General features: G+C 33.9%; 1 protein-coding gene across 3 annotated transcripts in view; it reads right to left on the reverse strand.

Annotated features, from left to right (window-relative positions):
* MCTP1 (multiple C2 and transmembrane domain containing 1) overlaps positions 1-18529 on the reverse strand; it is a 476028-nt gene that overhangs the window by 197225 nt on the left and 260274 nt on the right. For 2 of the 3 annotated variants that reach the window (XM_054688463.1, XM_054688462.1), the window contains 2 exons: positions 7197-7367; positions 4215-4345 (listed from right to left, as the gene is read on the reverse strand). In XM_054688463.1, coding sequence (XP_054544438.1) covers positions 4215-4345; positions 7197-7367 — 302 coding nt within the window. Of the gene's footprint in view, positions 1-4214; positions 4346-7196; positions 7368-11516; positions 11595-17420; positions 17481-18529 lie in introns of all 3 variants that reach the window. The other variant, XM_054688464.1, reaches the window with a different exon arrangement.

Below are 18529 nucleotides of genomic sequence, written 5' to 3' on the forward strand. Positions count from 1 at the left end.
GTAATCATTACAGCACTGGCATTAGAAATAAAAACTATTACAAATCAGAATCGATAGAATGTTCAAATGCATTAACCCTCAGCCTTAGGAAACACTCATTTGGTTAATATTGAAAGTCAAAAGTTGTTTTCCTCATTTGCCTGAACACATATTTGTGAACCCACTCTTCCTAAATTTTCTCTCTCTTAGCATAAAACACAGAGTTACAGATTTATTTTTATGGCTTTAGAATTTGAAAGCATTTGTTTTTCACCCAGAACTTACCCATTTGGAAAAAGTTTTTCAATCATGTATCATTAATAAAAACATTGTTGAAATAGTAGAGTCTGCTTTCTACTCAAGCTTACATCTGTAGCACTTTGTTGGCATAGGCAATACCAATGCCTCAGCTCTGGTAAGAACACAACAAATAAAGTCAGCAGCAATTCACCAATGTAAAATATATGTACCCCAAATCAATGCCACTTTAAAGATAAACAAGCATTTTGCACACTAATAAATAATGCAATAAATCTTGCTATATTGGATTGCAAATAACTCCAACTGAATAAAATTGCGTGACACAGGATTTACTTATTCTGCACGTTCATAAAAACAACTTGTTCTCTGACAGCACTCATTCTTGGCAATTTACAGCAGCTGTCAGCAGCCAATTTGTTCAGATTACTGCTCTGCATAAAAGTGTAACAATCATGAGGATTTATTAGCTGATTATCGTAAAGGTGGCAGTCCGTCTTGCCTGCCAAAACGCAGGTGATCAGAAAGTTAAATAATTACATGCAGATTAACATTATTTCACCTTCATTTGAAATCTGTAGCTCAGCCACAGGTAAATTTGTTGTTTAAACTTGCGGTATAGTGTACACTACCTAAGTTATTAGTGAATTCTTGGCATTGTATTAAGTACTTAATGGCTTCAGAACACACTAAATACAAGACCAAGAAGAAATGAGTACAGGCATTACAGTCAGGAAAAGTCTTGGATTTGAGTCACAGATCAATCACCTCAGGTTCATTCAAGCTAGGCAAGCTCAAACCTCCTTCAGCCTCACTTTTTGCATCTACAAAATTGGTAACCATTCTTATTATCCCCTAGCGATGTATGTAATATGTTGTAAGGCATTATTATTATCCATTCATGTAAGTTTATTTTTGTGTAAAATTTACCAACCAAATTTCCTATCCCTATTTCGCAATAACAAAAAAGATGTTAAGTATCTTGGTAAATGTTTATCTTGGTAAATGTATTTTTCCAAATACAGTATTTTTTTACTTCAAAGTATTTTTAAGTATAGCATACTCAAAAACTTTTCTAATTTAAGCCATTAGTGTTCCCCTTTTGATTTAATTTTTTTTTTAATTTTCAACTATACAGCAGTATTTTTCCTTAGTTACACTAAAATTTGTACCTCTCACTAATATCCTAATTGTAAATTAATTGTAAATTAGGATATATTTGGTATACACTTTGCGTGTATACTTTGTACCAATTATGTATTAAGTTAGAGAAGGAAGAGCCATAATTTCCAGCGTTAAGTCAGGTTTCAGGTATTGAAATTCAAATATGACAAATGTTTATTGAGAACCAATCCTATGCTAAATACTTTTCTAGACTTTAAGGATGCCACCGTGAATAAAACATTGAAAAAAATTCCTGCCTCACGAAGTGTACATTCTAATGATGGGAAATAAGTAACATCAGTAAGTGAAATGCGTAGTATGCCACATGGTGGTTACTTCAGTAGAGAAAATCAAAGCAGGATGAGGGTAAGCAAATGTCAAGGAAAGGGAGTTTTGATTTTAAATGGGGTTCTATGGATGCAAGGTAGTAAGCTAATTCAAAGTTAGAAAAAATAAGGAGAGTGGCTGCTGCTCCAGGTATATTGCCAGGTTATCAAAAAAGAACATAATGCAGAACAGCCAGGTGGGAGAGATGCACAGGACAGACATGAAGGAAGGAGTTCAGAGCTTTCATACCATCTCTGGAAGTACCATAATCCTAACACTTCTATGTGTTCAATCCGGGAGACTACAAATGGATTAATTCTCTTTTTCCATCTTTATAAAACTTTTGTTAACTCCCCTACGTATCCAGAACAATCCCTAAGATCCACCTCTTAATCCAAATTTCCCCAAATATGAACAAACTCATAAAAATAAAATGAAGTGATATCATCAGGGAAATGCAAATCAAAACCACAATGAGGGAGATACCACCTCACACCTGTGAGAATGACCCTTATAGAAAAGACCAGAAACTATTTGCAAACACGTGGAGAAAACAGGAACCCTTGTACACCACTAGGGGGTAATGTAGACTGGTCCAACCCCTACAGGTGTCTCAAAACATTAAAAATAGATCTATAATATGATCTAGCAATTTCACTCCTAGGTATCTACCTGAAGAATGTGGAAACACTAATTCGAACAGATACATGCACTCTTATGTTCACTGCAGCAGTAGTTACACAGCCAAGTTATGGAAACAACCTAATGCCCAATGACAGATGAGTGGATTATGAAGATGTGCTACACACAATGCAATACTACTCAACTATTAAAAAAAAGATAAAATTTTGACAACATGGTTGGAACTGGAGGGGACTATGCTAAGTGAAATAAGTCAGAAGGAGAAAGAAATACTGGATGGTTTCACTCATATGTGGAATATAGAGAAATCAGACAAAAGAATGGACAAAACTCAATCAAAACAAACTCTTGAAATCTGACTGCAGAACTGAAGCTACTTGAAGGGAAGGTAGAGAAGGTGGGAGCAGAGATGGTGGGGGCCCCATGGACTAGATTATGGATGCCTTGGTGTCAGATGTGGTGTGGTAACATACATGCAAAGAGGTGAACCTGCACCTCTGACTCATATGAACCAACATTACCTCAATAAAAATAATAGGATTAAAAAATAGAAATAAGGTTAAGTAAGATAAACAGATCCAACTCTCTGCCAATGATTTCTGTAATATAATTAGGAAATGACCCTGAAGAATTCATATTGTCAAGTGAAGAAAAGGTCGAGGTCAGTACTAAATGGATTGAGATGTTTTCATAATTTTCCAATTTGGAAATTATTTTAAGAAATAAAAAAATACAACAAAATGATAACTGTCATTATGGAAAAAAAATTAAAAAGGGATAAGGACTTTTGTAATATGGACTTAGAAGTACAGGAAGTTAGTATATTTAACAATTTAAGAAAGTTTGAATATAAATCAATGAGATTAAGGTAGAACACACCCATGACAGTCATTTTGACTTTTTTTGTGGTCACCAAATTGACAGTTATTCTGTGATAGTAGGTAAATATTAAAGGTTAACTGAAGCTGTTCGTTGAACTCTCAGTTTATAATCCTATGGATAAAAATACTCAAAACCATATTTATCACAATAACAGCAACAAAAAATTCTGAAATTACAAATGTGCAGGCTTGGATTCCTGTTCTTACTTTCGGAGAGTAAAATTCTCATTACTATTAGTATGTATGCATTTCTTCAGATTGTATGTTCAGAGAACTACAATGTAGAAAGAATTTTCTAAATCAACAAATTCCTCTGTATACTACACTTTAGTTCAGTACTGACAGGTTATAATGTGCTTTGCTACAAAGACATACATGGCTCAAAAACATAAAAATAGCCTTTAAAATAAGAAGACAATACTTATAATCCAGTCATTGAAAATAACATTGATCTTGTAAAGAGATAATATGTAAACCTCAAAATAATCCTTTATTCTCTGCATTATCTGATGAACAAGCATCTGTTTCACTCACATGCTCCCTTTACTAAAATTTGAGAATGCTATAGATGTATGAACTTCTAGATTATAAAGATTCTCTACCATGTAGGGAGTTGTAGGAAATAATGCATTTTATAGTCACAATATACTTCATGAAAAGAAATACTATCTCAGATCTCTTTACAGACTATGGATATGCTATTATCTCCTTTAAGGATCTTATATCAAATGAGATTATTCTTTCTCAACTTTCATAACTTGTACACACAGTGTTTCTGGATAGCGAATTTGAATAGCCTGCCCATCAACTGGCCAAAACTGCCATCTACTGGTCAGTCTTCAAACCTCTTTCAGTTCATCTACTATGATTAAGATCAATGACAATAATCAGACTTAAAGCAAATACTCTTTTAACAAAATTCACCTTCTCCAGAGCTAACCAAAAATATCAAATTGCACAAACCTGCCAATAAAATCATCTCTTTTTCCAGCGTCTTTGTCCCATGCAGTGATATCAATGATTCCACCTCTTTCTTCATAGAGATGAAAATCAAACTGTTCTCTCCACTGAGGATTCAAAGTTTTTGGCATTATCTGGAAAACCAAAAAGTCATTATTATCTTGTCAATATCAGTATTTAAAAAATTAACTTGAGATACTAAGCCAAACTTTGGGTACTTCATAGAAAACCATGTAAGTATAGATTTGAACAAAAGCTTCCAGAGATGGTAGAAAGGTGACATCTGATCACTAATTTCTTTACTGCATATTGTCTAAAAGGACCCAAAGTGATGTGTCCTGAAAACCAAAAGGCACCCCCTCCTCATCTTGAATAACAGATGAAGAGTTTGAATTACACTGAAAAGGCAAATAGTCTGAATGTAAATAGTTCACTCGGGTACTAGCATTTATTTTAAATAACCAGTTAATGCTGGTTGTTAAAGATGTAACTTGTAGTCTCTCCTCTCATAATAAAGAAATCTAAGAATTCTCAGTATTCTTTTTTTTATTTTCCTACCACATACATGGGATTTGGGTGTGAATACATGAAAAAAGCCATTCTGTAAGAGCAGGTGGAAGAAACAATTTGGGGTGGTCAGGCAAACTTACCTTGGAATTTTAGCACTGCTGTATCATCTCCAGTTTTATATGGATGAATCAAGACCTGGAGTTTAAATGGTCAACCCAAGGTCATTACGTTTTAGAATTTAGACTTTAATTTATGTCTTTGGTTAGATACTCAGATGTCTTTCCCTCCAAAACAATATGCCAAAGAGGTTTTGTGAATTAATATGAATATGTGTGTATATTATATATACAATCTTCATGTCACATATATGAGAAAGATATCTGAAGTGCAAAATTATAACTTCAAGTATTTAGATGAGACAACTGATGAAATCAGTGAGTAAAGTGAGTCCTATTGTTTGAAAACTCCATTCACCATTGGCTTATCTAACATTTCATATTTGTTTCTCTATTCTTTTCAGTAGGAGGGCATCCTGTGGCCTTTTCTCTTTTTAAATGTATGAAAGACGTATCATCAGATGTAAAGACTTTGAAAGCAATGAAGTATGTTATGCGCAAAGGTAATGCAAATGAATCACAATTTTTAAAGTTCATAACCTGAAATTAATCAGCAATAGATCATGGAAAGAAAGAGCAAAGAGAGACACATGTCCATAGCTGCGTTTCATATTTCAAACCTAAAGAGCAGGACTATAAAAATAAGTAATGTTTCAAGCCTACTAGAACATGGGAATGATGCTAATTGATAAAGGACAAGATAGACATGGCCATAGGCACCTATTTTTGGAATCACTAGTCTCCTTAAAATATGCTATTGTGTATGGTCAAAAAATAAAGATGGCACTGGAAGTAGCCTATAAAAATTCAAATGTCTCATAATTCTGAATAACTCCTATAATATTTTTGTGGGAGTGGTCTTTCTTATTTGGCTATAAACTAACTTTTCCATTTTGTTTTTTAGGGCAGTCCTTGCTATATGACTTCATTCAGGTGGGAAAGGATGCCTTCTCCTTCCACGGGTTATGCAATTGGGTAACCAATCAGCCAGCAGCAGTTCTCACTGCCTGCTAATGAATTGGTTTGTGATATTGCTGATAACCTTAGGTACTGTGAAAACTTTCCTGGGCTGTTTATCCAAGATCCATGAAAAGGATGATGTTAACATGAAGATATTTCCATCAAAGTAGAATGTGATTTTCAATACAAGATAGATGGGATCCTTTGTCCCAAGCTATCCATGAAAACCAGCTGTAAAAACTGACCATCAAAGAGGCCATGTCTGTTCCTCAAATAGCCAGTATCTGTGACCACTATGGCCTTTAATATTTATCGTACTCGGGCCTCCCCTGGTGGTGCAGCGTTTGAGCACTGGGCTGCAAAGCTGCCCGCAGCCTCTGCAGCACCAATTCAATCCCCGCCTGCCGGTGAGGGTCCCACATGGCTCGCAGACCTCTCCTGCCGCACCCGCTGCTCCCCTCAGTGGTGTATTTTGTCAGTCTGCCTGTTCTGTTCCTTGCTCTGGCTCTGGTGAATTCTCTCATCCTCCTGCAATTTCTGACTGTACCCAGTGCTTGTATAAATAAATAAATCTTTAAAAAAAATATTTATCAGTACTTCTACTGATATGATTAATATATTGATATGTTAATAATGTGATTAATATATTTTATAACTACTATTTGTTACTTTTCAGTATACTGATTATTAATGCTGTTACTCTTCTTCCTTCTGCTACTACTATTTATTGAATATTTACTATGGACACCAAAGTATTTCAAGCCCTTTATATGCATAACATACACCCATTTAATCTCCTCAATAACTTTGTTATGTAGGTTTAAACTTAATTCTCATTATTTAAATGAGGGAAATTGCACATGGGGAGGATAAATGAATAGCCCTATGGCACATTTCTGATAAGGCAGCAAGGATCTGGCCCTTTTTTTCTAAATAAATTTTTAAAAACCTTGCAATCTGCATTGGTGTAAGTAGTTTGAATAAAATGGCTCAGAGTAACACAACGACATTTGGCATATAAAGTAATGTTATTTGTAGTACTGCACTAGTAGCAGTTGTAATAATAAGAACAGCCAACACTCTTTGAATCCCTTATGCATCATCACAGATTTGACCCATTTCTCTTCCTCCCTCCCCCTTTTTTAAAGAGATAGCTTGCACTATTATCCTTGGTTTGAAAGGAAGAAATCAAGACATAGAGAAGTTATGCACTGAGAACGTTACATAGCACTTCATGTAAGAAATTCAATACATTTATTGATTTTGTTTTCTGACATGATGTTCAAAAGTTCTGTTGAGCATTTTTAAAACTACCAAGTGTTTTTAGCTTTCAAAGAATGACTACCAACCACCCAGTGCCTCCCCAATGCTGCAAAGAATGCAAAAGAGATCTGGTCACCTTGCTCTTGTACTTCTGATGCCCAAGCCGGAACTTCACGTAGGGGTCACTCAACCCATTTGAATCCATGGCCTTCAGGTCTCTCCCCTCAATCAATGTGATGCTGACAATTCCTCTCCAAAGATGGGATTTTCTGTGTAGGTCTGACAGACGTAAACTTTGGGCCTGAAACTTAGGCAAAGGAAGGCAGAGTTATTTTAATGTGTTTGAAGCTGAAATACCTCACTGGGCATTACTCCTCACCCTGTTGTTATATTTTTTCAAATTTAAAAAATATTTACAACTTTCAAAATAAAGTTAATTTATGGGTTATTAGTTAATTATAAGATTATTAATAAATTGGTATCTTTATAATTTATATTTATAATACATTATAAAGTTAGTATCTTTAATTTAAGGTGATTGCATAAAAGAATACTCAAATAAAGAATGTGTCTTTCAAATATTACAATAAGATGTAGATACTTCAGGAATATCAGCAAATACATATGTGTCAAATATGCCTGTGTCAAAATACATATAAAGTAAATATAAATAGCAAAGGCCTCATCCAGATTGTGATATTTCATTTTTAATTACTTATGGTTCTTGAAAATCTTTTTTTCATGTTATAAATGGAATTTACAGATGGTTTTAGTTGTACTATTTGCTGCAAGTTCTAGTCAGATCATTTAAAAATTTCATTATCGTCACATTCGGAGACAACTGAGTTTCAGCTCACCAAGGAACTATTTAAAGTACCACAGAACAGAAAATACAGTCCGTATGCCCACCCAGACATCTTGCTTGTTTCTGAAATTTGAATCACAAATATTTTTAACACTTCATATGTGATATACATCGCAGGTATGTTTCTAAATTACATCTCATTCTAGAATTGGAACATTTTCTATAACGAGTTTTTATTATGCTCAGTTCTAAATTATAATATTTAATCTAGTGAACAAAACAAGAATTTTCTAAAATTAGCAAGTCTACTAAAATTGATCACATAATGCCTTTGGAAAAAATAGCATATGAAATAAATTGAGAGAATATAGGTAAGATATTAGAGGATTCAACATTATGAAAATTGCTGTTTTCTTTCATAGTGGCAGGCATCTTTTCTTCACTTATAGTAACTTCATGAGAAAATTCAACATTTCTTTCAAATTCAAAGTACTGCCCTTCTAAATTATGGATTAGCTTTACTTTCAACAGAGTCCCTATAATGTTAACATTATAAAAGTATAGCCTATTTTACAAACCACCCCTTCTACTTTGAGTTCCTGCCTTTCTCCCACAACATAGCAATGCCATAGTCATTGTTATCTGTCATTATCAAAAGTCATACATTCAGCATGCTTTAATTAGGAATAGGAAAACTACTTTTTTAAAAAAAAGATACTACTTTCAATATTGGAACATTTCAATGGAAACCTTCTAAATCACAACGTATATTTCCTTGCCTTGGTGAACAGCATTGCATGGTGTTTCTGCCTTAATTAATACCAATCAATACAAGACATTACCTACACACCCAGCATGTCTGTGAACTTCAAAAGCTGTGTTCAAGTATGTTCTAAATCAGCCTCTAAACTTTGGGTCTGAAAGTTTCATTAAGGAATGTGAGTGGCAATGAAGGAATGAAGGAAAACGAAGTTTGTGGGGAGTAAAAAAAAGTCATTATGTTAGTTAGTCAACTTGCTAGAAATTCAAAGAGTTAATAACTACCCATTTATCTAGAGCTTCAGAATTTCAAAGTGCGTATGTGTTTATTATGTCACTTGGTTTTTATGAAGACCCTATGAAATGACTAGACAAGGCCTGTTATTCTTGTTGTACTGATACAAGTTTGAGCAGTTGGGCTAATAAATGCTGCATGTGTGATTAGATGCCAGTATTTTAACCTTTATTCCTGGACTTTTCCTAACATAAGTCTGAGGAGCAGACCTCTTCCTGGGTTTAAAAGTAACAATGATTTAAGTATAATTTTGTGAAGGGATACTCTCCAGTGAAGAGAGCTGATTGTATATAAAATGACATTCCTAGATTTCTTTATGTGGCTAATACATGAAATCACTTTCTACTTTTCTACTATAGGAGCATATGTATTTATATTTATAATACTTCAGTTTTGATGACTATACTTAATGACATTTTCTACACACTCTAGACACAGAAGGCATCCCTGTCTTGAAACAATTGCATTCAGTCTAGGTTACACAGCTTCGATCAGCAATGCCAAGTCAGGTTCTTCGGTGGTAGCAAGTATAGAACCCTTACTTGATTTCTCCTCTTTTCATCTTTCACATGAGTACAAGAGCTTAGCGGAAAGAATGGGAGCCTCGTGCTTTCACAAAAATAAAGTGAATGGAATGGAGGCACTGCTCACTGCTATAACCTGGAAGGATATTTCCAAGGTGGCTTCGGAATCAAGGGGGAAAAGGAGGTGGGTGAACATTTCTTTACAAAAACAGGGTTAATGAATGTGGGAATGAAGATGATCTTCATAAAAGAATTAAAAGAATCAAAAAAAAAAAAGGAAGGGTCCCCATGACATATCATATGTAATTTTAAGTGATTTTTTTTCCTTTAGGTTTTTTGATTAAAAATGGCAGTTTTCTAAAAAGAAACTCCAAAATTCAGCTATGATTTGTTTGAGTAGCTGCATAGTCATTAAACAGATCAATATTTATTGTAAGTGTGAATAATAGAAACTTGAAAAAAAAATAAGGTGAAGGGGGAAGATACAAACTGAGGAGACCAATAGTACAAAACACAAGCACCTACATTTTTCTAGCAATTTCTGGCTACATAACCTGGGCACGTGGTTCCTTCTCAAGTCTCAATTTTCTTATTATGGCTTTCCAACCTATATTCCAGGGCCTTGTTTACTAAGAGCGCTATTCTGTGTGTGAAGTGGGAGGGAAGGCTGCATTGCAGGACTTATGTAGAAAAGAATATATTCCATAAACAAAGAATTGACTTGCTTAAGATAGTCACTTATTACTTTAAAGTGAAAGTTTCAAAGAACTCACTAAGAAGTTGGTGACAAGCAGAATTCCACAGCCAAAAAATATATGAAAACCAATGACTTTAATGCTCTCCTTCTCATTTGCTGTTTTACTCTCTTCTGTCTAGCAAAGTTCTCAGTGTGGTCCCCAGAATAATGACATCAGTGTCACCTGAGAACTTGCTGGAAATTCAAATTCTTTAGCCCTGTCCCAGCCCTGTCTTGGGGTGGGTTTAGATCTTGGTTTAACCACTCTCCCTCTGTCTAGTTGATTTGATATAAGCCCAAGTGTGTGTTAAAAGCTCCACAGTGCATCCACAGAGGCTTTCAGCTATGTTCTAATAATTTTTTATCAATTACTATAATTGTACACATTGGCCATTCTCTAGCATGAATACTCTATATGCTATTTTAAGACCTTAGTCCTGCCGCTCAAATCTACCAGTTAGAAAAGCAGATTGCTCTGGATATTTGAAACATTTAAAAGAGAAGTAAGAATATACTTGAAAATTATATAAAGGCTACTATTTCCTTCCTTCATTAACATTTTTCTCATGGGACATAACCAAATAACACCTATTTATCAAAGAATTGATAATCAGTCAACCAAAACTTACTTCTTGAGCACCTAAATGACAAGGAGTATTAAATAAAAACAAAACGTCTTGCAATAAAATTAGCATATTGTAGTGGGTACATGGTTACCTAAAGTAATGTTCTTGATTATGTCCTTGTTGAGACAGAATTCAATTTGAGAAGGAAAAGAAAAAAGAAGGGAAGAATAAAGGGAAAAACACAGTGGGCTTCAAAGCAAAGAGCCCACTCCATAAAAGGAAGAAATAATCTTTGAACTTTTAAAGCAGTAGTTCCAAATTTTAGTGGGCTCTGTTGAAATCCCTGCTTATGACCCTCCTGGAGTTGATTCAGGTCCATGGATCAGAACCGCAATGCATTTCTGTATGTGCCTCATGTGGTCCTCAAGCACAACAAAGTTTGCAATCCCCTCACATAAGGAATGACTAAGCAAGTTCAGACTTAATAAAGACTATCAACATACTAGGTCACAACATAAACTTCAAAGTCTGAGGCAATGAGTCAATGACTAAAGTCTTTAATAAGACTTTGGAAATCGTGAGCTGATATTTTAAAGAGAACATTAGTTTATTTATATTTTTCCATGAAAAAGAATTCAACATTTCAATTATTTTTCAAATATATAAAAGTTAGGATAGAGAGTGAATTTTCAGAATAGTAAGATGACAATTCAAAGTTCACAGCTCATGCAAGCTCAGAAAAAAAAAAATAATCTGAATGGCAGAACTTACTTGTGCATTTTGGTAATAAGCATTCTGAAACTCTGCTCTGAAGAAGCCCGGGACAGGAAAAGCAGGCCTGCTGTACGTCTGGATGGAAATGAATGATCAGAGCTGTTTGGGAAAGCTTTGTACCACTATTAATACCTCAGTTCAATCAGAGGCTAGCATTACTCTTCAAAAGACATTATTAAAAAAAAAATAAATAAAGCATGTGTTTGCTCCTCAAGTCATTGTCAGAAAATTCTAGTACAAGGAAGATAAATGCCAGTGCAATGATACCATTTCCAGTACTATTTTCTTTAGTAGCTTAGTGCTGCAGCATTCAAGAAAATAAAGAGATTATATGGTGATGATCCAGCTGAGAAGTTTCAGATTTTCATTAATAGATGTAACAGATTAAAGAAACATAATAAGAGAAATCATGGAAAGAATCGTTTTTCCAAGTCTGAGGCTTCAAATGTTTTAGAGAGTTACCAAAATCAGAAAAGTGGTAAATCTCCAGAAGAATAAAGGTAACATGGACAGGAAATATGTATGATCATGTTAACAGCACCTCTCATGTGAATCCTTTGTAATGATTAAAGAGAACTCTATAAAGTATGAGAAATTTTATCCTATATAGCACTTCTCTTTCTTGTCTTTACTACAATAAAGCAACCCAAGTTTCCCTTTATTACAAACACCAAAAGTAACAGAGGATGGATTAATACAGATACAGATGAACAAGAAATACTGGAAAAATTATGGTGGTTGGGCTGAAAGTTTGCATTAAATACCTTCTAGAGTCGCTAGACAACATTTCCAAGCAATAGTGCTACTATGAAATGGGATTCATCAATTTTATTTTTTTTTTTGATAAATTCTTTTTTTTTTTTAAGATTTATTTATTTATTTATTTATACAAGCACTGGATACAGTCAGAAGCGCGGGGGGGTGAGAAAATTCACCAGAGCCAGAGGGGAGAGCAAAGCAGGCAGAATGATGAAATACACTGCTGAGGGAAGCAGTGGGTGTGGCAGGAGAGGTCTGCACGCCATGTGGGACCCTCGTCCGATGGCCGGGGATCGAACAGGCGCTGCAGAGGCTGCGGGCAGCTTCACAACCCAGCGCTCAACCACTGCACCACCGAGGAAGCCCGGGATTCATCAATTTTAATAACATCAATAGAGAGGAGTAGATGAGGTCAATTAGATAGATTAGAGCATTCAGTAAGAAAGATTTACTGAGCAGCTATTATGTGCTAAAATTTTCATACTCCAGGGTTTCTCATGACAACTTATTTTTCACACGAAGAAACCAAGGTATGGAGAAGATAAATACTCAACATCAAACGTCTAGAGATTGGCCAGTCTGACTTTTTGGAATCTAGGGTTGTTGATACCTAATTGATGATTCATCCTACATCATCCAGTATTTTGGACAGAACCTAAGAAGTTCATGATACCAAAAAAAGAAAAAAAGAAAGAAAGAATTAGTAAATATAGGATTTGTTGAAGTACTACTTTCACTTATGTTTAGATGAAATATATCCTTGGGTACAGATTATTGAGAAAAGCTAATCAGAGGCTTAGAAGAAGTAAAAGTTGGCAGGTGATAATAACTCTAGCCTCTCTATTATTCAGTAGACCATATTAAATACTCCATTAAAATTTATACCTTAATGTCCATTAATAAGATAGTTCAACTGTGGAATCTTACATAAAAATTGGGAACATTTCTATATTTCAATTTTAGCTAATAAAGTTAATTAATTCCACTGCTTGAAAAACTTGTCACTAATAATAGAAGATATCCTGTTACTCTGGATCTGGATTTAAAAACAGATAAAAAAATCTATTTAGACTTAATATATGACTAAAGGAACACTCACAATACCAGTCTTCTCCCTGATATGTGCAAATAATCCTTGACTTTTGTTATCCTGGATTTTATTACCTGTGTACAACCTAATCCTTCCAAATTAGACTCAGACATTGTGAAACTAGAGTGAAAGACATTGCTTATGTCTTTACAATAGCTATGTGTGGATTCAGTTCTTTGCTCTATTTTCAGTACAGAGGTGCACATGCTTTTATTTAATCAAATGATCCTTGAGACACTACAAAGAAGAGATAATGACAGCCTAGAATGACTGTTTTGTGCTGCAAAGCCTGGAGCGTGGAGCAATTATTAGCTCAATCCCAGGCACAGGCATGCTCTATCTTTTCCTTTACTCATGGAGTTTATTCTAGTAAATTGCACCTGGATGATGAAGTCCAACAAGTAGATTTGTTCCACAGTCCATCCACCCTCTCAAAGCAGGATTGCCTTTATAGAAAACCCTTCCAGTGCTTTGTCTGGTCTAGTTTGAAGTGTCTCATCTAATAATAAAGCTTTGATCCCTTTTTTCTTAGAAGATGAATCTCTGGCACTATAATCCTTAAAGGAATTCCCTGGTTTTTGTCCCTAAAGTTTATTTCCTGTCTCTATTGCTTCTTGATACAATTTATGGTGTCGGGAAGGTATTTATGTTTACTTTGGAGGTTTTAACTACACTTTCTAATCTTAATTGTGGCCAAACTCAAGTTCTTAAGCCTTTACTATTTTTGTTCAAAATATATAACTAATATAAAGTCATCATACATGCTGTAATTTTGTTGGTTTGCTAAAGAAATCTACAAGTTTTCACCAATGTTATGGCAAAGAAAGAATGAGTCTGGAGATTCACTTATAAAGACTTTGAGGCATTTAATTAAAAGTTGTTTTTTTCCCTGAGGATCTTACTTTCATATCTAAATGAATAAAATACCTGAACTTTTCTTGTGCATGTGTGTCAGGAAGGTATTTAGGTTTGTGTCATGTATAGTTGAGTTGTTCAGAATATAAGTACTTCCCCATTGAATCACATCACATTCTTGTTTTATAAAGCAAATACATCTTTTCCTTGGTCTGTAGGGTTTTCCTTCAACCACACTTTTGTTTAATTTTACCATAAGGCAGTTCTCTGACATAATTCCAAATTATTATGTATTCTATGCACTCTTCTTTGCCAATTTCATAATATGATCTATTTCTCCTCTTTTTAATATGAGGTATCTTGGCATAGGCCATCTCCCTCCATTTAAATAATATTAACATTTCTCTTTGAGTCTCTATAAAATTCTCATAAAATGGTTGATTTAATTAACTTTCATTCATCAGAATATAAATGTCTAGTCAATGTAGATGACCAAGAGGAAACTGAAGTGTACTAAACATCTGAAAGAGATACACTAAGTCATCACTTTTTAATGGGAAGTCAAATACTTTTAATTAAATTCTTACTTAATCTAATTGGTTTCACAGAATCATTGTTATGAGAAACATGGCTTATGCCAGAACCTGTGCTTAATGTTTTGTGTCTTAAGATATATTTTGATGAATTAAAAATGTTAGGCTTTTAGAATATTAGAATAACTCTATATCACTGCAGTCTTTCCATTATTTTGTTCTCAAGAACATTAAGATATAGGAAGTAGCACTGACATTCACTGAACAATATCCCACTAGGATTCAGTTTCACTCAGCAGCTGTCTCCTGAATGACATATTGAATCTCACAAATAAGTGGATATAATTTTTATTCAAATTAAATCGTCTTTAAGTCACAAATTTTTCATGGAAGATTTTCTCTGAACTATTTTTGTTTTCTGCATATCTGAAAATTAGTGATAGCATCCAAAGTACACTTGATCACTAATTTTCTGATTTTGTAAAATGGGACATCAAACGCAGGAATGTCGTGCTCTCCAACACATTCAAACGTTGTCAGGAGCTAGAAGAGTCATATAATATAAGAATTTGAAAGGGTGTCATAAAAATAAACTAAGGGCAGTTCCATTTATACATTTATATTGGGAATCTCTAGTTCTCATCACTCCAAAAAGTAATTCTGCTGCTTAAAGACTTCTCCAAACATTTATTTCTATGACATTCAGAGAGAGAAAAATATTTGTCTTGACCATATCATCCAGGTGTGCCAGGGCAATGAAGTCACTTCTCTGGCCTTAGTTTTCTCATTGGTAAAAATAAAATGACCACTAAAAAAAAACTATGAACCAGAGACACTTTTGGGGGGTGGGGGGTGGGAGGGGAGGGATTGGGGTCAGAATGGGGGGTTTGCAATTGTATGGGGGAATATAAAAATGAAATTTATTATTTAAAAAAAATTTAAAAAAAATGACCACTAAAAGTTCTGCCTGAATTTTGACAGTCAACATATGCCCAAAAATGACATGAGATCACTGGATCTTAGATACAAAAAGGGGCATCTTTAAAACTTTCCTACTTGCTATCCTAAAAAAAGACAGCTCAAGTAATTGAGAAAGGTCAATAAAGAATACTTAAGGATGAGTAAAACCAAATGGAAAGTACTGATGACTGGAAGACTAATTTGGAGTAGTATAGTAGAAAGAAGACATTGAAAGGTTTATATAAAAAGGAAACTCTGGAAGACTGTGGGTGTTTTAGCGGTGGGAGAGTTATGGTGCCCACACCTGAGGGCAGACATCCTATACTGTCAACATATTAACAAGGATGTAAGATAATAATACTTCACTAAAATAAATGAATATTGAAAAAAAGAAACACTTAAAAATTATTACTGATGGAAGAGGTCCTAGTGGGAAGTCTTCATTTATAATAGATTGCAAATTTTCTGTGTAAAGGAGAAACTCAACATAGAAGACCTGTGAATTCTGCACCATATGAATTCACCATATTTGTGCATCTTAAGAAAACAGACGAAATTTTTGCAGAAAGCCTTTTTTCAATGTGAGGTCATGGAACAATTCAAAAGCAGTCACTGTGTGCTCATGGATAATGTGTGAACATATAAGAGGAATTCCTATCCTTTTAACAAATATACAGAATAACTTTGTGAAGGCAAGCACCAATATGCCAAAAGGAAATGAAGCAGCTATAACTACTAATATGTTCACAACAATACAAAGCTGACAGAGTGTAATGGGGACAGGGCATGAGTAGATGTGGCTTTTATTAGTTTGCCGGTCAGTTTATGCATGACTTCATCCATCATCTGCCATTCTGCTTCAGAGACCCTCCAACAAATCTCAAAATTCTGAAGAAGGAAGGTAGCTTTCAGGCATGAGCAGTTAGAGAGCCAAGGAAAGAAAATGGCAAAGCCCTACAAGAGCTGTATTATCACTGCAGTATCTGTTGCCAGGTATTCATATATTGTAAAATTTCAAAGAGAGGGAAACTCTTGAAGGCAAAGTAGTAAGTGCATAAGTAATAAATCATCTGTGTGTAATGCAGAATTGTAGCAGAGAAAGAGGGAATGACAGAGCTCATTATGTTTGAATCATGAAGAGTAAATAAGATTAAATTGCAATGGCATTTAAAACAAATTCTTTGGAATTTTTACTTTTCCTTTATTTAAATCAAAAGCAAAGTTGCTGTTTTCTAATTCATGGGAGTCTTTTTTTTTTAAAAAAAATAAGATATGGTGATTATCTAGTATATATTTAGTGAAAGATCAATGTAATATAAGAAAGTTTGTCTCAAACAGAAATAAAAGAGAAAATAATCCCATTTCACAAGAATAGAAATTAGAATCTTAGTGGACCCTCTAGACAGCACTAACACATTCTTGAAGGTTTCTGGTCCTCTACATATTCAGAAATTGGGATAAATTTGTTCCCATAAGGAACTGACTTCAAAGCAATATACTAAATATATGAAGATCCTAATTTTTACAAATAAAGAAGAATCAGCCACCTAGATGACTTAGAATAAAAGTTAGAAGAAGACAAATGAATACAGCTCTCTGAGAGTCTGTTTTTAAAAAATGAATTTCTCAATTCACATTTAACTTTGAAAATAACTATTCAGATCCAAAAGTCAAGACAATTAATATAAAGGATTGAGACATTACCCTCCAAAAGAAAGACTTCACAGAGAAATAAGATCCAACCACTTCATTCTCTGAGAGTTCCTAAAAATAAACAAATATTTAGCTACAATTGTTGGTGTTTTTGAGAATAATTAGCCCAAAAATCAAAACAAATAAAACAAAATAAAATCAAAACAAATAAAAACCAAAAAATTATATGTCCTAAAAACACTCTGGATGATTATAAACTGTAAATTGTCTTCCTTGAATAAATTAAAGTTATTGTCTTATTCATATCTGATTTTCTTCAGAGTTTACTTACCTCTTTATTAAGTGTTGATTAATCGATCTCAGTCTAACATTTTATAGAAAGTAGAACTGTTAAACATGTTTTTAAGATTTTTAAATAATCCAGTTAATAGCTATCTTTTTAAACAAAATAATTTAACACCATAGGCTTTCACAACATTTTTAAGAATGATAGCAGAAATCTTATTTATAAACACATTCCTAATAAAATTGGATTTAATTCCTTACTAAAAAATTCCTAGTTTTATGATATTACATAATGAATGTAATATAATATGATATAAATGATTTAACTCATCTGAGTTTCCTAAAACTAATCTTAAAAAGAAACAAATAGTGAGTAAGGTGGCCATGGGGCTGAAATCAAAGTAATGTATTCAGAATGGATATTTTATTACTTAACCCTCAGATTTCAGAAAGTAAAATCAATTTTGCTTGGGGAAATAAAAAACAGTTACTCACTTTTAAACAGAACATTTAAATTACAGACATACTTCAAACTTTAATGTTTTACATCCTGTCTCTGAGTGTCAGAGTAAAATTATGGACATTGGTGACAGTTACGGGAAAACAACAGCCTTTGATATGTGATAAAGAGGAAGCAGTTTTGCAGCTCATTTAATTATTCCATGATTTTCTGTTAGCAACCAAGACTGTAATAGTACAGTAACTCATGAGAGGCCTACAGAGTATCTGTTCAATAAATATTTGTGGATTGTCACTTTGGAATTTTATTTGATTAAGGATATATATTCCTCCCAATTTGATAACAAAATCATATTAGAAAATACAAAAATGGACTTAATTATTTTAGGGTGGGTAGCAATTTGAATAATTTAAGC

Source organism: Talpa occidentalis, unplaced genomic scaffold (genome assembly GCF_014898055.3).
Source record: "Talpa occidentalis isolate TD23 unplaced genomic scaffold, MPIMG_talOcc4v2.1 talOcc4.6, whole genome shotgun sequence".
NCBI classification, from domain to species: Eukaryota; Metazoa; Chordata; class Mammalia; order Eulipotyphla; family Talpidae; genus Talpa; species Talpa occidentalis.